At 38.8% G+C, this 24,312-nt stretch overlaps 1 protein-coding gene and 1 long non-coding RNA gene across 2 annotated transcripts in view; one reads left to right on the plus strand and one right to left on the minus strand.

Annotated features, from left to right (window-relative positions):
* Positions 1–24,312, minus strand: part of CTNNA3 (catenin alpha 3) — a 491,060-nt gene that overhangs the window by 77,256 nt on the left and 389,492 nt on the right. The window contains exon 13 of the mRNA XM_030487065.1: positions 10,984–11,135. Within this exon, the coding sequence (XP_030342925.1) occupies positions 10,984–11,135 (152 nt within the window). The remainder of the gene's footprint in view (positions 1–10,983; positions 11,136–24,312) is intronic.
* On the plus strand, positions 1,453–23,000 carry LOC115608351. Its single transcript, XR_003991513.1, has 3 exons — positions 1,453–1,464; positions 11,948–11,952; positions 22,898–23,000. It is a non-coding gene; the product is annotated as an uncharacterized LOC115608351 (long non-coding RNA).

The following is a 24,312-nucleotide window of genomic DNA, read 5'->3' on the forward strand; positions in this document are numbered from 1 at the left end:
AATGCATTATGTTTGCAGAGAACCTCAACAGTTGTATTTACTAGCTATTTAATAACTTTTAAGTGCTTATTTCTAAAACATTCACAGTTTTTTAGTGTAGTATTTTAATATAGAGGCAACATAAGAAACAGACGGAAATGAAATCAGGTGCAAACATCTAGATGTGTCTGCAAGACTAAAAAGAGAACAGAGAGGAAGCTCACTTTCATAAGTAAGAAATCCAATTCCAAATGGGAGGGAAGGGTAAAAAATTACTTCGTAAAGTTAAAAGACAGGAAATAACTAGTTATGAATGCTCAGTGAACTGTGCCATACCAGAGGACCACATGAAGACCAGATACAGGCTGAGGGAAATAGGGTAATAATAAATAGGTCCTATTACTGGATCCCAGGGAGAAGAGATCAGCACATCCCTCTCCAATTCCCCTCCTCAGGAAGCTACGGTGAGCAATGAGGTCACCCCTCAGCCTCCTTTTCTCCAAACTAGATGAGCCCAAAGTCCTTAGCAGTTCCTCATACAGAATTCCTTCCAGCCCTTTCACCAGCTTTGTTGCCCTCCTCTGGATGCATTCAGGTACCTTAACACCCTTCTTAAATTGTGGGGCTCAGAACTGCACACAGTACTCAAGATGAGGCTGCACCAACACTGAGTATGGTGGGATAATCACCTCTTTTAACCAGGTGGTTATGCTGTATTTGATGTACCCCAGGATCAGTTTGCCCTCTTGGCTGCCAGAGCACCCTGCTGACTCCTACCGGGCCTGCTGTCGACCAGCACACCCGGATCTCTTCCTACAGGGCTGCTCTCCAGCCACTCCATTCCCAATTTACACATGTACCCAGCACTAACTCTATCCTAGGTGCAGAATCCGGTATTTCCACTTGTTAAATTTCATCCCATTAATCATAGCCTAATACTCCAATCTATCGCATTCAATTTCTGCCTCCCTATCATCAATAAATACATTGAACAGAACTGGCCCTGGAATTCAGTCCTGAGAACTAGTGAGCAGACAGATGTAACCCCATTCACTACAACCCTTTGAGCTTTGCTGTTCAGCCAGTTCTTCACGCAGTGCACTGTGAATCCGCTTATCTCATAGTTGGACAACTTGTCCAGAAAGACACTGTGAGGGGTAGTATCAAATACCTTACTAAAATCCAGAAAAACTACATCCGCCACCCTCCCTTCATCTACCATTTCTCTTTTTGGAGGGCAATATTTTTTGGCAATTAAGAATGCTCTCAAATTTTTTGCCCAGGCATTAGATAAATGTCTGGGCTCATCAACATATCTGAGAAAAAAATGAAGAAAGAGCAGAGATGTATCACAGCATAAAACCCAATTATGCCTGGTAAAAGCTGCCTGCCAAACCTCTGAGCTATCTGGCAATCCTACAGACTGTGTAAGAGCAAATCATTCCATCTCTAAATATCCAGGCTGCAGGTTATAGTTGCTATTGAGTTTTCTGAAATAGGAAGTATCAGGAGGAAATTATGGGGTTTTTTTACTGATGAACTAAACACAGCCTAAAATTTCATCTGCATTTGACTATACCAAGAAATGTGATAATTTTACCTGGGAGAAAAGAGTCCTATAAATCTAAAGGTAGTATGTTCTACAAATGCATGGTGCAATTTCATATACCAAAAAAACTCCACATCTAAACAAAACCAAAAATACAACAGCAAAACTATTAGATAGGATGATCTTTTTATCCAGGAGAATAACTTTCTTGATGCAGATCTTTTCTGCAGTTAAGAGGCAACGAGGGTGAGTCATCTGCTTTCTGATCTGTGAGTTTCCTATAAATGGCAAGAGAAAAATCAAGCAGTCAAACCTGTGACAGTGAAAGCTGTAAGGTGCAAGGCTTAAGGCTGTATTAATGGAACAGAACAGCAAAGTGGAAAGGGAAGCCTAAATTCCCTTACAAACACAATTTTAGGTTTCATCTCTGCTGTGGACTGGCTCCATTTCAGAAAAAAGTGATTAGTCAGCAAACCCCAACACTGGCAAATGAAGCCAAACTTTGTGCTGGTGCTGCTCTGCTTAAAATCTGGGTATGTTTCTACTCCTGGCTTCACTTACCAAGGTGACAAGCTTGTTTTATTTGCTGGCAACCGATCAGTGAGACTGAGCTTCATACATAAACAGGTCCAGAGCACTGGTGAGATCTCACATCACTTCAAGCACGTAACTGTGTGCTACAAAAGGTTTACCTCTGCTTGTTGCAGTTAGCTCTTCCTCACTGAAACAGCAAACAAATATTCACCTCTCTTCTTTATTTGGTGAATATTAATTAAGCTGCATACTTGTGGGTTTTTTTCATATTTGGAATCCATCTTTCACAAACCCGCAAACATTTTCAGAGCGTATCTGACAGAACCACCCTATGTGGTCCACAAAACTCACAGACACAGCACGGCATGCATGGTGCAGATGGGATGCCAGACTGGTTTCTCGCTAAGGAAAAAGGGACCCATTCCCATTCTGATAGCACATCAGCAACAAAGAATGTAAAGTTGCCTGTCATCTGCTTATCTGATTTCTTCAATGAGCAAATTACACACTGATTACGAAAAAGGTAAAGGGCAGGCAGTGGTGCAGTTAATACAATAAATATAGGTGGAGGAACAATGGATGTCAGTTATCTGGCTGTCTCCGACACCAACTACTGCAGTCAAGCATGTGGCTCCTTACTGCAAGACTACACAGTCAGCCAGTGTATTTCAGCACATCTGAAAGAATGATGATACTCCCATTCCTGCACTGGTCATAATCCCAGTGGAGGAAACCCAATTACACTGTAATAAGGGAATGAGCCACTGCTGGTGCTCTGGGTGCAAGGGGGCTAACAAAGGCAGTCATCTGTTGACAAAGCCATTCTCAGGGACACGTTACTGTACCTCTGTGCATGCCCAAGCTGCCACTGCCTCACTGTAGATAGCTAATGGCAGCTCTTTATCTTCAGTACTTCACACATATATGCCTTGCTGTATCATAACATGGAAGTTATCCCTATTTTTTTTTTGTGATATTTCAAAGGATAACCAAATTGGCACATAAAATTCTCATGCACTATTTCATGCTGGACCATGTCTAGGAAAAAGGAAGGTTTCTATTTTCAGGAAGAACTTGCTGAATAATTGGGTTTTCTTATATTTTATACAATCATTTTATGCAGACTACTTCATGAGACCAGGGCAGTAAGTCACCTGGAAAACAAACTAATTTTATATTAATGTTACTGTTCTAATTTCCTAAAGTACTTGGTATAGTGGGCCTCAAAAAAAAAAGGTGCCTCAAAAGCTAATAGCTTAGTTACACTGAAGGAATGGTGGTCTAAAACTGCAATTTCAACACAATCCATGCACTAGATGATGCACAGTACTCTCTTGCTGCAACACACTTCATTATCAATACACACTGACTTTGTTGATAATATAATGGTCTCCTTTCTTTCTTTTTAAGAACAGGCAGTAAGTCTCAGAAGTTCTCAGAAGTACCTGGTTTGTCAGCCTCTACAGAATCTTTTCAGGTAAGCAGTACCTGAAAATAGTGTCTTCCATTTAGCAAGCTCAGTAGCTCAGTGGAGGATTATTTTTTTTTTTTTCATTCTCCAAAGAATTTTCTTTCATGTTTTCTGTTTTTTCTGAGTTGACTTCCCTATTATTACTACGCCTCCTTACTTAGTATGCTCACCTGCCTTCACCAACTCTGCATTCCAACTCTATGAGCACCCTTTGAAGAAAATAAACTGGTGTGATTCAAGTTCGCAAGCAACGGTTTGGGGAAAAAAAAAAAAAAAAAAAAAGGCGGGAGGGTATCATTAACAGCAAACCTGAACTCAAATATACCTATGGAATACTAATGAATTGAAAGAATGTAAACCAAAAGAAACTATTCAGGGTTAAACCAATCAGTAATTCACTCCAAACCTTTTTCACTGCCACACTGCTGCTTCAGCAGGGAAATGCATAACAACTGGACCAGATCTTACACTGTTACACCAATGTCAAAGCACAGAATGACACAGGCCACAGCACTACTACTCCATTCTTGTGCCAGCAAAACTGAAATCACAATCTAGCACAAAATAATCATTATTATGTTTCTGAAGTCCAGTTATATATTGAATACATTTGTAATGTACCTCACTGCTTTTCTGCATCATGCTAAAGACAGTCCATTCCACCACTAAAGTGATTCCACAGTGAAAATAATGGCAATTGACAAGTTTCAACTAGGCCATGGACTGTACAGATGACTATGATCACTAAAAGGAATCTGTGGCCAGATTTACACTGAGCAATGAAGATCTATGAGCCAGAACTGGCACTAGCATCAACAGGGCTGTGACTTCAGAATCAGAACCATAGCCTGAGCTATTAACACTACTAAGAGACTGCAGTCTCCATTTCCAGGCTTGCATTTCTCACACTCCACTGAACCATGTGGCAGGATGCATATTTTAATATAGTATCTGTGATTTGTAACACTTCTGCTGCACCTCCCAGTTTTATTCCAGAAATTCACTCCTTCCCCTTTAACAGAGTAATATTCATTCCATTTCTCTGGAAATATAACTTATATTGGACAGTAAGCACCAAATGGCGTGGAAGGAATACACATCACTTTTCCTTGCTACAAGGAAAAAAACCCTCAGCAAAGATTTTAATGGTCCAGAAAAAATACTGCCTTGTGCTTAAGTTTCCAATAAGCCACAAAAGTAGAGTTACCGAATCATTCTGGAAAGTTCTGTTTTCCTGAGGGAGAGGGATAATTTTGTGAACAATTAAAAACAGAAGCATATGTGACAGTTGCCATGATTTAATCCCTAAACTGGGAAGAACTGAAATTTCCAAGTAGTAAGTCAAAACTGTTCATGCCATCCATGCCTGTGAAAAGCATACTGGCTTCTGTCTGAACCAGTAGCCCCAGCACTAAGAGACTTTGACGATAAGCCATGCAGCAATTTGCTGCTGAGAAGTTCTTAATTCACAGCCTTGCATAATGCCTAAGGCTGCATAGCCTGGGCAGGAGACAATGCAGATCCGCCAGGACGGATAACTGCACGTTTATATTGTAATGGATACGGCATGCAGCTGACACTTTCACCACTGGTCCCTGTATGAGCATTTCTGAAATCATTCACTACTTTTGTCTATATATAGCACCTTTTTTCTTATTATTATTTTTTAAAAAACAACACATCTTTGTCATTAGCTGACACAAACTGAAAACCTAAGGCAGATTTAAGAAAATTACATTTTTAATCTGAAAAAGAATTAAAAAGGAGAAGATGGTTCATACAGTCATGTGCTGAAAGTGAACAAGCAGGCATAAACACAGCAAGGGTAGAAGCACTACAGTCTAATAGTGGCATGCAGTGTAGCAAGCAGCTTGCTTTTATAAGTAAGATTTAACACACGCTATTGTTCTGCTTGCCCCATCGATTCTACATTACTGTCTTAACACTAACATATATTTAAAAAAAACCCCAGACAGTGAAGTCAGACTTGGCTTGGCAGAGCCCTGGATAGCATTCTGCTTCTGACAAGAAGCTGGACCAGATCATCTCCTGAGGTCCCTTCTGTGATCCTCTATGTATGTTTCTCTTTTCTCTTTCTCCTCACTGATGAAAATGCGAGACAAGTAAAAGGTGTGACAGTAGAAAGTAAGGTTTGGTTCAAAAGATACTGCAGTATTTTGGGTTTAGAAAGAAGGCTTCGTTAACCGTAAGATCTTTGACAAAATACTGAGTCTATTAAAAGAATTTCAAATAATGGAAAAAAGTAATAAATGTTAACATACAGTAACTACACTACTGGTACTATCCAAGTGGTGAGTTCCTGGAACTCCTTTTAAGCACTTACTTCTTAGGTGCTTAAAGTCATACCTAGAGCCACCTGGATGGTGCATGTGAGCTGCTGATTTGGAGGGGGAGCAAAATCTTCACCATCAGACCTGTATGCAAGATGTAGCCTGACAACACCAAGTGCTTTCTCATATGCTTATATATGCAGTTAGAGAAAGAGTCTACTCCTCCAACATATACATAAAACAGTATGAAAATCCTACACATTCTTGCTAGGAAGGGGGTATCTGCTTCTGACACTCCTATACTACAGGATGATTTCTCTGTACAGAAATAATATAGTACAAGAATGCAAAAGGACAATTTTGGAACTGCACATATGGGGATGAACAGGCACTTATTTTTCTACCCACTAGCCATTTTATATGTAAAAAGAACACAGAATCTAAGATCAGAAATCTTCCTGTAAAATCTGAGCGAATGGCTGGAGCATAGGAGCAGGGGTAATAGTCAGAAGAATGTACAATGAACTGAAAAGTTAAAACTTTTCATCCTGAAAGCGCAGGAATGTAGAAGCACAAAAGCTTCTTCTGTCTCCGTCCCTCTACATGAGGTGTGAACACACCACCTGTTTTTAAAATCAATAAATTAATCTGGTTTTCTACTAAAAGAGTTTTAAATTTTTTTGTGGAAAGACCTCAACTCTTAAGAACAGATACTTGTTATGGAAACTGTGGCAACTCCAAACTCTAAAGATATTTCCCAAGGTAACCCACCCACGTGTTCAAGTAAACAGGAAAAGGAGAAGGTGGGTTTCTTTTAACAGATACACTGCTGAGCAGGTTTTTGCCCTATAAAGCAACAAAACCAGCAATGCTATTACACAGAGAACCAGAATGGTCATCTGATCTGTTGAAGATACTAAAGGCCTTAAACTAATGAAACTGGCAGAAAATCAGACCTTTGAGAGTTTGTTACACGGTACATAAATAAGAAATACAGGCAAAATATGTGTAGCTGTTTGCCAGAAAACAGAAACCGGCTTTATCTGTTTGGAAACACAACAGATGTGGTACTATATGGAGATTAGCACTTAAAAAAATGTCAGCATGTTCAACTGAAATGCATGCAGACGGTGTCTTAAAACTATTGCAGCATTCTGATGAGACATCTACAATGTAGACTCTTAATAATAACACAGTTAATGATGCTAATCCAAATGTAAATATAAATATTTCTACAATATGAGATGACTTCCCAGGTTCTGTGTATCTTCCAATAAAAACAAAGAATTCCATGAAGCTTCCACTTGGTGAATTCTATTCCACTGTTCTTGATGTATTTCTGTTAAGATGACTTTATTACTGCTTCAGCTATCAGCAGTTATTATTCACTTGAAGTCATTACAACTTTCTACTGTTTTTAATATTCTAATGGAATACTATTAGCTGTTACTTCAATCCTCCTACCTCATTTTCTTCAAGCAACTATGCTTTCATATATAAGCTTTTTTTTTCTTTTAAGTTCTAGCATCAGCCTTAATATTCTGCAACATTTAATACATAGTCTTAAAGACTGTCAACCTGTTTCCTTTGACTTTTCCATATATTTCACATGGCAGAATTCTTATCTTTAATTCTACTATTTACCCTCATTTATTTCCCTAACAGCAGTATTGTGGTTAAAACACTATCCAGGTAATGCTCAAATGTTCCTGTTCAAGACCAAGCTCATGAAGCCTCTATACTTAAACAAAAATCAGATGCTTCAAGGGTCAAATAAGGACTGAGGAACACAGACACTGATAAGGACATGCAGCTGTATGCCTTGGATCAAGTATCTCATGATTTCAAATCAACAGCTACCACTGGGTGAATTAATCCTTGTGAGTGAAACAATTAAAAGCATCTTAAGGGAAGCATCCTGCAGTTCCAGAGACATTTCTATTTCAGCTCATCAGTGCAGCACACCTTCTACTATTTAGTTGCTCTCAAGTGTTATCCACATTATACCTGCAGGACTGGAATGAACATTTTATGTATCTATGGTTAAGTTTGGACACTGAAAAGCAGATCTGATTATCAGCATTAATACCATTTGGCAGCATTTTACATTTAGGAACTCCAGTTTAAAAACATTCTATGTAATTACATGCTTGAAATCCTTCCTGAGGAACTGATCTGGAGAGTTTCTGGTTTTATTCTGATGTTGAAAAAATGCCCTCTGTGGATCAGTGTTCTCATTCATTTATACTTCTCAATTATATTTTGATTAACAATTTCTTTCCCTGATTCAGTCTTGCAATGCCCTGTAATTGGCAATCCATTGTTCTTTGGCACTGCATCAGTAAGCCCCTATAAGCTGGCCATGGAATGCTTTTCTTTCCTCACCTCAGCTGCTGTGGTAACAGCATACATCTGAATAACCATCAGAGTTACTAAAGCTTCTTCCAGGCAGACTGAAATGAAACTGGCATTGTCTAGAATGTATCTAATTAGGAATGCAAATGCATTCTTACTCAAAAAATTAATGCCAGGGTTTCCCCAGCACTCTCTCTGTGCTGGCAGTCAGTATCTCTAAGGGATGGTAGAGTAGCTGACTATCAATTCACCAAACATCCAGAAAACCCTTGCATGACAGTGTCTGAATAATGGTATTCATTAAGTAGAAAGCTGCACATGTCCTTTTAAATGAATAAATTTCTTTTTGATCTCCTGAGCTTTTGTGAGGACTCTGCAACTGCTGGGCTGTTGAATACATTCAAATATAGCTAAATACACTTCAAGTTAGACTGATTTCTGAGGCAAACACATTGTTTTGGGTAATGAGAGGTTCAGTACAGGTGGAGGCAGGCTCAGAACTTTTTCAGTTCAGAGAAGGAGGAGCACCTGCTCTTTGCTACCCACAGCTTCAGGTACAGCCAACAAGGTAATTTCTGATAACTTTTGTTTCTTCTTGCCTTGTCAAATTGCACTTGCAAAGCAGAAGTGGAAGATGGCACTGACAGAAATCTTCATAGTAATACTGTCAATTTAGGTGTGGTGCAATGACTTACAATTTTACAGATGCACTATGCACTTCCATAGTACACATACACCGTGAACTTACGCGTTATGCATACGTGCGGTCTCTTTTAGGTGGAAGTATTTTCCCCTCATGCTTCAGAAAGTAGTACAGGGGACATAATATCCTCTTCTTTCCAGAGTGACTGTCCACACACACACACACATCACAGAGGACTGTAAGAATATACACTCAGAGCTTCCCACAGAGCAGTGTCTACGACTTCACAGAAACTGACTGAAGCTTTGTTACACCCCTCAATGAATTTCCCAAAAATTAAGAACTCTCTAAAGGAGCAGTCAGTCATGATCATCTAGAGTTCAAGCCCAAGAAGACTGGACATACAGAAGACTCAGATCTCACTGAGGAACAGACAGAAACAACTTCGTAATCTTAAAAAAACCCCAAGAGTCCCCGAGTTACTAAGGGAAGACAGGATGAGCAACAGAGGCATTAAATGAAGCTTAACTGATCTAGAAAAAAATTTGATGTCCTAACCAAAACTCTTAGCCTCTGTTCACTGAATCAGGAACTGATCAGAAGACCTACAAAGGATTAGCCTCAATCTGGTTTGTTTTGCCAGCTAACTCCAACTCACATACCCTGCTAGAGGCAAGATACATGCTTCAGGATCTCTCTTCAGGACACAAAAAATTTCATAATTGACAACTGCAATAAGGATGAGACATTTTAAAGAATTTGCAGATTGGAATTCCTACTGCAAAGGTTTAACTTATACACCACAATACATTAAGACTCACTAATCCATATTAGAATCGTAGAATGGTTTGGGTTGGAAGGGACCTTTAAATGTCATCTAGTCCAACGCCTCTGGAATGAGCACTGACATCTTCCACTAGACCAAATTGCCCAGAGTCCTGTCCAGCTTGACCCTTAATGTTTCCAGGATGGGGTATCTACTGCCTCTCTGTGCAAACTGTCCCAGTGTTTCACCACCCTCACTATAAAATATTTCTTCCTTGTATCTAGTCTGAATCTATCCTCCTGATTCAAAACCATTCCCCTCTGTCCTCTCGCTACAGGCTGTACTAAAAAGTAGGCCCATCTTTCTTGTAAACCCCCTTTGAGTACTGGAAGGTTGCAGAGGAGCCTCCCCTTCTCCAGGTCGAGTAAACCAAACTCTCTCAGCCTTTCCTCTTACGAGAGGGGCTCCAGCTCTCTCATGGTTTTTTGTGGCCCTCCTCTGGACTCGCTCCAACAGGTCCATGTCTTTCCTGTGCTGCAGACTCCAAAGCTGGATGCAGTACTCCAGGTGGGGTCTTACCAGAGTAGAGCAGGGGAGACAATCACCTCCCTCAACTTGCTGGTCATGCCAGCCTGTAATATTTTTTTATATTTAAAAGAAAGTTGAAATCTGTTTCTTTCTTTCAACTGAAAAGACAGAGCAGAAGACAAGCTTCCTTTGAAAAATGTATCTTCCTTTTTATTAGTGCTTAATTTTGTTTAGAAACAAAATTGCTGAACATACAGATAGTGCGGCTGAGTCATTTTATGATTTGAAATGGGATTTGTGAGCTGAAGATATCTAGGAGAAATTCTGCATATGACGAAACTCTATTTCAGATTTTAAAAATAAGATGCTCTGAAGCATCTTCTTCAACTTCTGGGTTGAAGGATACGTACAGTGATTGTGACTGTGTAAGATAGACAGAAATCAGGCTGTTAAGTGTTCTGGTGTGAAGCTGACAAAACTTCAACAAGAGATTATCAGGATCACCTGAATCTCTGTTCCTACATTCCACTAAATAAGGTGAAACTTGAAGAATTACAAGCAGATTTGGGCTTGTAGTCACAAGTTGCTAATTAATGAAGTGAATGAAGATCTCTACCAACCAAATATAAGTAAATATTTTTAAAGAAAAACTCAAATTTTAATGCAACATTGTGATCTAGTACTCAATGCAACTCTAGTCTTCTTGAATTATAATCATGTCTATTTCACTGTAATCCAAATTTCCCAGATGAGTTCAATCTGGATATGAGCTTACACAGTTCACATACACAGTTCTAAGTTATCCTGAAAATGTCCTGATGTCCTGAACTATCTTAGAAATTAATATTTAATTAACAAAAAACTTACCCGAATCATCATGACTGAGCATCTGATGTTATGAATTGTATCATACACCTTCTTAGAAATGTCCACAAACTGGTTATCATCAAAAAGATGCATTGTGTTCTTGCTTAAGCTCTCCAATGCAATATTTACTTGACTTATAAACTCCGGAATCACTGTTCAAAAAACAAAACACAAAAAATTCAGTGACCATAAAAAGGATAAAACATGTAATCGTAACATGGATTTATCAAGGCAGTTTACCTTGTCTGACTGAATCAAACAAATCATAAAGTTTGAGTCAGTTTGATATTAACCTGTGCTTTACCCACAATGTTCTGGCCTTATTTTGCATGGTGACCTCGTACCACTGTATCCCTCTTGATCATCAATTCAAAGCAAAGTAAACCAACACACAGAATATAGAGTGAAGAGAGAATACAGCTGGAAAATCCACCACGCAGAGAAGGACCTAAAACAAGTACACATCAAGCTGATTGGCAACAACAGAAGACAGAAAAAAAGGAAAGTAAAGGAAAAGAACTAAACTTCTGTAATATTCAATATGAATAAGAACAGAATATGGAACAGAAGCTTTCTCAGGCAATGTGTTCGTTTCGAACACAAGTATAATACACGTTCAGCCCCTTCCTCCACTATTATGTGCTATGTAATTCCTAGAAATTCATACCACATGAAAGCAGTACTACCAATACCTTGATTACAAATCACTTCAGGAAAATTTTGAAGTATATAATAAATTTTTATACTGACAAAACTTCGAAGTCAGCAAGCTATCTGAATTAGAAAACCTGGCAACATATACTTTAAATATTAGGAAAGATAACTCCATAATGCTTTAACCCCTACCTTTACAGGGAAAAACCCACATAACGCTTGGAGACATTTAAATTCATTCAAGTTACAGCAATTTCACTGTCTTCAAGCTCAGCTATTTCTCTCTAGAATTCAGAACAGTTACTTGAAGTGTTAGTTCTTAGAAATATCTAACTTCAGTTAATTCAATCCTGGTGGGAAGATTCATTTTCTTCTGTAAAACTGGTCTCCACAAGTTTGAGGCAAGTAGTGCCATTTAATTTGAAAAATATGATATTTTTAATACTTTCTTCCCTCTTCAGATTATCACCTGAATCACCTTGCCTTCTGAAAATGTCAGTGGGAAGAATAGCTTACTTGAATAGTATTGAAAAAAAGATAAGGTACATTTTTCATTAGCAACCATATCAGTAATTTGGGAGAGAAGCGCCTATTTATTCAGTGCTTTTTGAAAAAAACCCCCCAAAAAACCCAACTAACCAAAAAAAAAAAAAAAAAATCCAACCCCCAAAAAACCCCTAACACCACCAACAAAAGAGGCCCCAAACAAACAAAAACACACAACACACAAATGTACAATTTCAGAACGTTTTTGTTTTTCCTCTGTTAAACGAAGATCTTGGCCCCTAGACTATCAAAATAACTGCAATCATGGCAATTTTGAACTAATCCGTCACAGCATACATTTACATAAACATTCAGCTCTTCACATCTGTTGCAAAACTGCTGCGAAGGAGAATGTAAGAAGCTTCCAGGAATTCAAGATTTCCAGTGGCATAGTGAACACCGTGAGGTGTTTTCCAGAGTCTCCTATATCCTCACTTCTCAGTACACTGTATATCACATACCTGCAGTACTGTAAAGCACAGTACTTCCCGCTTACCAGCAGCATTTTCAGTGCCTGCTAACTGCCTCCAGCCCTCCCTCGTCTTCTACAGGACAGTATTTCTTCTCATTTATCTAATCAGGCTCCATCTTGATGCCATATGCTTATTAATGGCCTTTTTACAACTCCTTCTGAGGCCAAACTCATTATCACAGTGTATTTGTCTGAACGAATATGTCGCTTATGAAACAGGATTTTACCCAGATATATACTCTACAGCTCATATTCTGCTGGTGGAGTCAGTGCTAAACCACAGGCTGCACTTGATCATAGAAATATGATCTCAGTGGCTTCACTCTGGAAACATTTTCAAGATGGTTGCTTTTCATCAATACCATTTTTAGATACCGACAATTAAAACACAACTGTAATTCTAAACAATCTGCTAATGAAGTATAAAAATACACTTCAGCTATCCTAAGATTATAAAATAGTTTTTTTTGTCATTTACCCTGTATCTGATTGGATAACTCCCTCAAATCCGAGACTTTTCTTGACTGCATGCAATTTATTTAATCTTTGAGTTCCCAACCAAATGACTACTTAAAAAGAGGTTTCAGTGGGCATATGAGTTCTTATCCATGGATTACTGGCATTCAAAAATACTTCAGAATCCTCTAATGGTCCAGGCACCACTCTGAAATACTACATTAAGTGGACAAGAATGTCCACTTAATGCATCTTTGCTGTATTCTGCTTTACTTTTGTAGGCAGCCTAAATATAGCAAAGTGGATATAAATAAAAACAGACTGGACAAGATTGATTTTTGCAATCTTTCTAAAGCAAATTAAAATTAAACAAGTTGAGTTGTAAGTAAAATGAAAAACTGCAAGCGTTATACGATTCAGAAGTATTATTAGGGTTTTTGCGATTTTAGTATTAAAAGGTTTTGGAAGAAAACTTAGAATTTTTATTTTATTTTTGCCTTTTCCCCTCAGTGAAAACATGAACATCTGTTATCCTGCCTTTCCTGACAGGGAAGGAGTGGAAAGGAGGAGGATATTTTGGAATATCAATACCACTCATAGGTGTCATGTTCAAAGTCCCGAAACTAACTTAGAGATTCCACACCAACAAACCACGTTCTGCACTCTTTCTGAAATTAAGCTAATTTATTTTAAAATTAATGATTTCTTCCCTAATTCTTATCTTGTTTTAAACAAGAAATACTATTTGGCTTTCTTTGTAGGCCAAGTCTTTTTAGCCCTTGATACTGTGAAAGTTGGCAATTAAAACTTGTGTTGAGATCTTAGAAAGCAGGCATTCCTTACTGCAGCACTGGAGACACCGGAGATCCTTCCACCTAACGTGTCTACCTGGTGTTCCCAAAGCAAGCATTATATGGTAGTAATACATACATATTCATTAAATTTCCCAGAAAAGTCATATGTGTATCTATTTAAATCAAGCATGACATGTTCATTAAATTACATGGAAACATTATGTATATATTTAAATCATTTCTTGAATCTCATTAATAGCATTTTTCTTTTAGCAAAGTTTACCAGAGTTTGCTTGAACAGGGCCTAGGCCAATGCCCTTTGTTCTATCTTGCTTACAGGGACACCTACTCTTCTCCTAGTTAAACATTTCTGTTATGTAAATTGCTTAGCACAGAATGTGTAGAAGGCAGCTCAGTTCATTATCTGCCAGGCTTAGTCCAGTCCATAAAGATTAACCCTTTACTGTCCAAGCAAGTTGAGTATCAACCTCTAATACTTTTGTCATCTTCAATCAAAACCAACTAAGGAATACTGTTTGTAGTTTAATAACTGTCACAGTCCAGCTTTTAACTGAGGTTATCACATCTGTATGTCACAATCACGCTAGGTAATACAGAAAAGTAAGCTTCACTAATCATTTTATTCCAGCTGGCAACTCTGTTGTTTTTAGTAACAGATTCATCAGGACAACTGTTCTTCAACTTTGCAGAAGGCCAGTGACAACAGGTGAAAACATGAGCCATTCTACTTACACCTTTTAATGAAGTCATGTTAAGTGATTACCATCACTTCATCAGTGATCAACATAGCTTGAAAGTGAAAAAGCAACAGTCTCCACAGCTAAAATGTCCACACATATGCAACACTCACCCTTAGGAATGGCTTAACAAAATGAATGTAACAGATATGGACAGACATGACCTCCTACTGCTGATAAAAATAAATACATTAATTTATTAAAAAATAAAATAAAATGAAACATTAATGATTTTTAATTGGAGAGAAAAAAAATCACAACAAAAACCTTGCTTCATTTATTTGGCAAAGGGAGGGAACAAACAGGAAGCATCTTCATAAAAAATTAAACACAGATTACTTATTTTTCATCATTCTTATACTCAAGCACTGAAATAGGACTATTTGGTACTCTGACATCTCTGCAGGACAATCCCCAGGTCCCATCCCTTGGGCTTATTATGCTGGGATTATATAGGCAGGGCATTTTTCTCCCTTGCAGTTCCTCTCAAGTCAGAATGCCACAGTTTCTCTAAGGATGTCAAGGGAGAACAGATGTGGATTACTGAATGAACATATACACAATTTATCTCAAGAAAATGAATTTGTTTAAAGTAACTAAACTTTCACCTTCAATGTTTATCTATATGTATAAACACCATGAGCAACTTAATCTATGCCGTAAACAGACCGGGAAAAGGCTCAAGAGCTCCCACTAGAATGAAGACTGAAAAACTGCTCTTTCAAAGGCACTTTTGAAATGGAAACGAAAGCAGTGCCCAGATGAATGAATGAAGCTCTCTGTGGCAGACCTACAGATCCCAGTTACAGGCAGACCCCAAGACTGCTACAGCTATTGCTTGAACTTAAGTTCAATGACCTTTCAACAAAGGAGAATACTTTGCTGGGCAGTCAGCCATCCAGAGACGACATCTGTGCTCAGAGCCACAGGACTGTTTGGTAGGAGATATGAAAACATGAGCAGCCTTCCTACAAAGTTTATTTTGTCAATATACAAAAATACAGAATACCCAGAGTGAATGAAAACTTTCAACTAATGAAGCACATGAAAGTTAGCACCTTAACTGAACCTCTAATATCGAAGTGAATAATGACTGCAGGAGAATTTAACGAGAATGGCGTAATGAGGATTTGTTCTAAGATTAGAATCTCCATCCTTAACAGTTAGCTGAAGTAACTGCTACAAAAGATCTTTTTCTTTTATTTTAAATGTGGGCAAGATTGAGTTAAAAACATTTAGTTTTCCTCCTAAAGTCAGGGTCAGTTATTACTGATGAATTAGGATTCTAACTGGAGGAAAAAGCCCTGTAAGAACTTCTAGAAGCCCGCCAGAAGAGAGATTCTAAAAAAGGAGGCAAAAGACAAAAGCTTGGTCATGTAAGGCCTAAAAAGATGCTGAATGAAACTAATGTGAAACTAGTATGATCACATATCACAAAAATAAAACATTTGTAGGTAGGCAAGTTAAAAGGAGATGAGCACAACCTAGACCTATGCTAAGCCACATGTTTCAACCACTAATACCTTCTTTCAGCACACCATGTCCTTGTATTATTTAGCCTACAAGGAGAAAAGAACAGCTCCACTGAAATCCTGAAAAACATCCACCATTTAGGCAGTACGATGGCAAAAAACCCAGAGACTCAGGTCTTGATAATGACCTCAGCTTGTCATCATATGAGCAAGAAAATATGAAATCACAGGAAGAGCTACAGGTCTCCAAACCAAGAAACACCACAAGTCCTGAAGCCCAAAACTGTCTGCTGTAGCTCGAGGTACCACAAAGGCAGTCTTTTGTCATCCAGAAGATACCTCTTGACAAAAAAAAACTCTTGAAAGTAATTAATATATTACCATTCTTAACCAGAGGGCTAAGAGTGCACCTGAAAAATCCTTGGAAGATATTTCTTTAAGAGGAAAAAAAGTTGTCATTTGTTGATACTCAAGGTTAAGAAACTGATCTCGGGGCACCCAAAATTCTCCAAAACGGTCTGCAGAACATCATCAAGTATCTCCCCATTTCTGAACGTCAACCTGAAGGAACTCAGGTTGCCTTCAAGACCAAGAGGGCTCCTTGGAGCTAACCCAGTAATACCTGAATCCAAGGCTCTCAATCCGAGAGAGAAAATGCTAGCTTCAAGCGTAAGTGATCATTAGGAGTAGTATTTTTATAAAAATCTTCAGTGCAACAGAGAAACAAAATCCAGAATCCTACACTGCTAATGCTTCCAGGGCAATTTTGAACCAAAGAAACTTCCAGAGTTTCTCCAGAATAACATCTAAAGGTAAATTTAGCTACCAAAGCTCTAAGAGGGAGCTGTAACTATAAGCAATGTGAATGGTAGTAAGGCTTTCACTGCTGGCAAGACCAAACGACCTGAACAAGATGACTCTAAGCCTTCCAAAGATGGTCTTTATAAGATACTCTGAAAAACTGAATTCAGTTTTTCACTACTGTATGTTACAAAGCACCTACTGAACTTTGAGAATCTGATCTAGTATCTATCCATACGATAGGGTGCCTTGCTTTGATCTCAGCAGGTCTGAGATCACACCAGGATGGATACCAGCCTTTCATTTGACCCCATATGTTGCAGTATGTTAACTCAGACTTTCCTACATACAGGAACTATATTATCCATCAAATCTGAAATACCCATCCTTTTCTAAGCGTGAAAATTAAAGATTTCCATTTCAGAGAAATATACCATTGATGCTCATAAGTTCTGTAGGCAAAAATTATCATGAGCTCTTGGTTAGAAAAAAGAAACCTATCCTTTTAACAGCCAGCTAGTAGATGGTATTTCTTTAACACTCTCCTGACTTCCCTATTTAAAGGAAGAAGATTATACAAGAAAGAAAATAAAGAGTTGCCATGTACACTTAAATTCTGACACCAGGTAAATATTACTGGTAAGCAGCAAGGGTACAGGAGTACCTTCCATCCCTCAGGTTAACATTCCAAAAAAGTGGGGGGGGGAGTACTAAAGGAGGAAAGTAACAGTTACTCTTCCATCAGGAAAAAATAAATCCTTTTTTCTTGTTCTAAGGTAATTCACTATTTCTTCTCTGTATGCATTTTCAGTTTTCCTCTGTGCCTGTCTGCATACCTTGACTTTAATTTTTATTGCATTTATCTAATTTTGTTGAGCACTAAGGAAGCGGCATACTGAAAGGCATGAAAGCTTGAATTCTACCCTCCTGAGGATGCTCTTCAATACTATATCCTGGAATTGTACATGATGCTAGACTGAACTAATACAGAATTTATTCATGGGAATTAAAGATTTCTTTAAGAATGTCCTCCATCTTTCAACAAGAATTTCCAATGAGTCCTCCTGTGGCAGCATAAGCAGACAGTTGTGGCAAGTGGTGTGTATCTCAAGTACTTTATTATGTCCCATAATCTGATTACCTAGCATGCAAGTCAGTGTGATGAGTACAGAGTTTGCTTTCAGAGGATTTAAATAGTTTTCCAGTTGCAGGAATTCACCTAAAGTGAAGTATAAGCAAGGTACGGTTGAAAAGATTAAAAACACAGCTATCACTTAAATACAGGGTAATGCTAGAGTAAATAAGAAATCTAGTTAATTTACTGAATAGTCTTTACTTAGTGCTCCTTTACTGCATTTTGCTCTTTGAGACCAAAGAAGAGTTTGTAGTTCTTGCAGTTTAAAATTAAGCATTTGCAAATTTCCTCTGGAGTGGTATCTAAAAATTCCAGGTAGTAAGAACATCATATATTCCAGTAACCCGGTTTTACTGCCAAGTATTACCTCTATTCTTAATGCCATTTCAATCCAAAATATACAAAGTTATACAAAGAATTAATAATAAAATAAAAACCATCTAAACTAACGCAACTGCACTGGTTAAGGCGTACCATCCAAAATACAAGGACTTCTGGCAGAAGCTGGAGTTACACAATCCATTCTATTTACAATGGAATAAATCTGAGAGAAAAGATCTCTGAATTGCCCACTGTGCCCATCCCTCGACTACTTAGAGCATAAGTAATTATAAATTATCTTTTTGGGATTTAGCATTTTATGTTGAAGTTTCTGCATCTTTAAAGTGTAAAAGAAGATGAAGTAGCCAAGGCAGAGGCCTGCTGCACATAAAAAGAATTTGCATACTAAACGGAAGGTATGACTGTATTTGTTTCTCTATAAGTCAAACATAAACATACTAGAATAGTGAAACCAGAAACAGTGCATAAGCATTTTGCAACACTGTATGCACTTGCAAGGATGTAATACTGGCATAACCAGCAAGCATTTAGTAACAGTGTCCTGGTTTCAGCCACACAGCTAAGCATACAAATAAATGCATATATAATAAATATTTAGAAAAATAGATATGTATATGTAAGTGTATGGAATATTTATTTATAATCTATGCGTATGTTTACATTTATATTATATATAAGCTATACATATATGACAGTAGGTTTGTGGTATTACATCTTTACAGCTAGGTTAAGATTTTTAAGAGTTAACTGTCCTGAATTTGAGAAATTATTCATAATAGGTGAGACTTAATTATTGGCAGTGTATATTATTAATGAATGGCAATCCAGTAAACTGCTGCTTTTAATTCTGAAAAGGTCCTACTTTATTCCTCTTTTAAACACACCCATGACAGTGATTCAACTTCCTACCTGGAAAACATACACTGATCTTCATTTGCACAATGACAATTTAGATATATACAAAGTTACTGTTACTCTGTAAGGAGACTGGACAGGTAAGCGTATGGTTACAGGTAACTGAGCCTCTGGACTTTCCCCTCCCCCAAGTGCTCTCTCCACAGTCCTTGCACAGCCTGGCAAATGCATGTAACACCGCAGCTGGGAATTAAGGCAGTCCCTGTAACTAAACATCATGTTTCGAGACTTCAGTGGTGACTTAAAGGGATCTTTTTCCCCTCACTGCACAAATGTCCAGAAAAAAGAACACAGAGAGAGGTGGTTTTGGTTTTGAGCGGGTAGACTGATTTCCCTGTGAGGTAGTAGAGGCAGGACACAGCATCTAAAAGAGCAGAAAGATGCTTGGAGATCATATAAACAATGTACACTTTTAAAGCTCTCTACTCACTGCATTTTTCTGCCATGCTCAAGGACAGACTAACCATGAGATCTCAGATGAGAAAGACATTTCCCCCTAGGTCATACTAGTGAAGAATTTTAAGATTTTTTTGCATTTCTTTAAAGACAGTGTGGACCATGTGGGCCTGTCTTATCTCATCAGTGCCTTGTTATTGCAGAGCTTTTACGTGCTGTGGGAATACCCACTCCCCCTAAACACAGCTCACAGTACAGAACAGCATGACCTTCTTTAGCCTAACTGGGTTTAATTTAGAGGCATCTGCAATAAATCAAATGTCATGATACATACAAACTAAGACTAGTAAATAACCTAAATCTGTACCTAAAAAAAAAAAAAGCATAATTACTTTTCATTAGCGAATTTCATGGGGCACGCAGGGTTTCAGTTCAGCTTACCTTCAGTCCAACTGCAGACTACCATGGAACCTCCACATATTCGCTCTCACTTCAAAACTAGTGATCATACAGCAGCATGATGACAAAGTTCAATGAACTGAAGCAGTTCAAGATTTCATTTTTTGGCTGCCAACCTAGTATTGAGGTGATTCAGTATTCCAGTCCAACTTGCTACCAGGCATGAAGAGGCAGATGGGGCAGGCGGGCACCACTGCTGTCGGTAAAAGCCACGTTTAGAACTGCTTAAAATGACTGTAAATTGCAGCCTCCATTTCTATGACTAGAATGTGTTACCACAGATTTCTAATGAAGTTCTTCTTCACTGGCTTTGTTATATCCAAAGCCAAACCTCTGCCAGCAACAGCAGGGAGCCAACTAACACATCAGGCAATTTCTAAAGGCTGCTGAACAAATAAATAATCCCAAATTGGTATTGTTCAAATGTACTGAATAGGACACAGGAAATGTACAAACCATTAAGAGGAAATGGAGGTCTTCCTATGGGGTAGTCCCGTCATTATATGTAAGAGAGACTATCTGAACAAAGCACAGCTTTTCAGTAATTTAGGTGGAGAAACACACAGCACACACCCCCACAAACCACCAACTCCGTGAAACTTGGCTGTTTCTAGTGAATAAGCATCATCCTATATATTGCTTAAGCTAAAGAATATTGATAACTAGCAAAAAACCTAAACCAGACAGACTTCTCTACTAACACATGCTTTCTTTTAGTTTCATGTTTAGAATGATAATTTCTATGAAATCTGAAGTTTATAAGAATTACGCTCAACAAAGTATATAAAGGGATATTTTGGGGTAGCACTGTTTTAGCCATTAAAAAGACTGACCTTTTAAAAGGTTATTTCAAAGATACTTAAAGTCATCTAAGAGCATTCAAAAAGAAACTAAAATAGAAATCTTATTAAGGCTGATCTGGAGAGGAATACTGAAAAGATAAGAGACTTCACTTCATGCAATACATTTGCCATTGTATTAGCCCACCTATTTGGGAAACAGACACCCTGGACATGGAATATATTCTTACTCCGTGCACAATACAACCACAGGTTTTGCTAAGGTTTTATACGTTAATATTGTCATGACTGAAATGTGGGTTTCCTCGTGTATTCCCCTATGAATGCCGAGACTACCTGCAGACTGACAGTCTGCTTATTACATGTTTACTTTTGCATCCCAGAAATTACTGGTTAGCATTACCCTGGCCTATGCCCTGAGCTTGTAATTCTTAGTGCACCTTCTCCTTTTTTTGAAGGTAATCCAAACATCTTCACAATATCCCCAAAGCATTCAGGCTTCATCCAATAATAAAGGAATTCCACAAAACAGTCTGTTGCTGTGTAAGGTGAATTTGTTTGTAAATATACCTATTGTAACATACCACACATGTTCTACATAAGTATTGTTTCTGAAAACACAATGTGTTTTTTAAAAGAGAAAGCAGTATTACAGGGGTTTTTTTTCACCTTTTGACTGACAGATTACAATTTCTGAGTCTTAGAAAACTGGCCTCATTTATTTTCTTCACTATGAACCGTAACTTAACCATTTTAAACTCTTTAACTTTCTATTCAACTGTATAAGCTTGTATGTACACACATACACGCTTTCCTATCTACTGAACTCTTTAACACGCTTGTTTCTAGCACCTGACTCTGTTATCAAACGACATCAGTGCAACAGCAAGCTACTCTCACTGATTTTTCGCTAATCTTCTGTTGGGATAGACAAAGCACTCTCTGATTTTTAATACCTAGTATCTGATCTCATTTCCAATTGAAAACTGTTATAGTGAGTGGGATGTGGCAAGTTACTGTTTTCATCTGGAGGACAATGATGATAATTTAATTTAAGCATGTAGAAGTACTGGGGAAAGCTAGTCAGAGCAATAAAATCAATGGACAAACACTAAGTATCTGTCACTAAATATCTCTAAGTATCTCTGAGCTCGGCTCAGTGAAAAGTCACAGAAAAGTGACTTAAGTGCAAAGTTATATTCTCATTCTATAATCTTCCCCAAAACACAGCCTATGTTACATGAACATATTGATTTATCCAGGAAAAAACAGGTACATCTGATTACAATTAACTGATAATTGGTTTTTACAAACAGTTTTGAAAAATACAGAGAGGTTAAGTAGGGAAAACCCATTAAGGCGAGTCTTCAGGTAATGCAAATCTCAGACATGACTGAGACAGTTCTACACTCACTGAAATGAATGGATATATGACAATTCAGTCTGGGAAAGAGACTTTGCAAAAGAAAATTGCTCTAAGGTAATTTCTGAATGTCAGATATACGGAATCACTCTTCTGTGTTTCTAGAGCAAAGTATGTTCATTGTAGATACGAGCATATTTGCCTACTAAGTCTTTCTGTATGCTTTTATTAAAACTGTACAGATCACTTTGTGCTGCAAGGCTCTGCCTTTTCCCTAAACTAAGTGCAAATAGATAAATGCAACTACTATTCTTAAAAATTATATCACTGCATCTAAAACCAAAATGAAAATGTACAAAGAACCAAGAGAAGCATGCATTGGCTCTTCTACATTGTCTGGTTGCTGCCACCCACCCCAAATGGGAGGTGAGGGGAAAGCACGTGGACAGAAAGCCCCACTGAAGACATACTGGTAATATTTGGACAGATCTAATACTACAATGTCTGAATGCCTTAGTCCATGAAAAGTGGGTGTCTCTAACACACTGCAGTGTGTAGGCTGGAGTGTATGGAACTCTATCTGGGGACAGGTGATCAGTCAACAGAGAGTTTGTGGGTCAGGGTCAAAGGGAGAACAGCAATGGGGGACATCGCTGTGGGCATCTGTTACAGGCTGCCTGATCAGGAGGACTCTGTGGACAAAGCTCGATTCCTCGCTTGTGTGGAAGACAACTTCCTTTTGCAAGTAATAGCAGAGCTGTTCAGGAGAGGTGCCATGCTTGACCTCATGCTCAGCAACAGGGAGGGGCTGGTTGGAAGTGTGGTGCTCCAGGGGAGCCTTGGCTGTGGCGATCATGAGATGGTTGAGTTCAAGATCCTCAGGGCAGCGAGAAGGGCACACAGCAGGCTCTCTGCCCTGGACTTCAAGAGAGCAGACTTTGGTCTCTTCAGGAGCCTGCTCAGTAAGGTTCCATGGGATAAAGCCCTCGAGGGCAGGGGAGCCCAAGACTGCTGGTTGATATTCAAGGATCACCTGCTACAAGCTCAGGTGTGTTGCATCCTGACTGGAAGGAAGTGAGGCAGGAGGGCCAGGAGGCCTCAATGGATGGATAAGGAGCTGCTGAGAAAACTAAAGAGGGGAAAAAAGAATCTTACAGAAGGTGGAAGCGAGGACAGGCGGCCTGGGAAGAATACAGGGACGTTGTACAGGAAGCTAGGGACCAGATCAGGAAACTTAAGGCTCAGCCAGAATTGAGTCTGGCAAGGGATGTGAAAAGTAACAGGAAGGGCTTCTATAGGTATATAGCAAATAAAAGACAGACTAGGGACGACATGGTCCCACTCCGGAAGCTCTCAGGAGAACTGGCCACTCTGGATTTGGAGAAGGCTGAGGTTCTCGATGGCTTCTTTGCGTCAGTTTTCACTGGCACATGCTCTCACCACACCACCCAAGTCTTGGAAGGCAGATGCAGGGACTGTGGGAACGAAGACCTTAGGCCCACTTTAGGAGAGGATCAGGTTTGAGATCACCTTAAGAAGCTGAATGTGCACAAGTCCATGGGACCTGATGAAATCCATCCATGGGTTCTGAAGGAGCTGGCGAATGAAGTTGCTAAACCACTGTCCGTCATATTAGAAAAATTACGGCAGTCAGGTGGAGTTCCTGACGACTGGAAAAAGGGTAATGTAACCCCCATTTTCAAGAAGGGGAATATGGAAGACCCAGGGAACAACAGACCAGTCAGTTTCACCTCTGTGCCTGGCAAAATCTTGGAGCAGATTCTCCTGGAAAGCATGCTAGGGCACATGAAAAACAACGAGGTGGTTGGTGACAGCCAACATGGCTTCGCTAAGGGCAAATCCTGCCTGACCAATTTGGTGGCCTTCTATGATGGGGCTACGGAACTGGTGGGCAGCGGCAGAGCAGTTGACGTCATCTACCTGGGCTTGTGCAAAGCGTTTGACA

The sequence above is a fragment of the Strigops habroptila genome, chromosome 5 (genome assembly GCF_004027225.2).
Source record: "Strigops habroptila isolate Jane chromosome 5, bStrHab1.2.pri, whole genome shotgun sequence".
Taxonomy (NCBI): Eukaryota; Metazoa; Chordata; class Aves; order Psittaciformes; family Psittacidae; genus Strigops; species Strigops habroptila.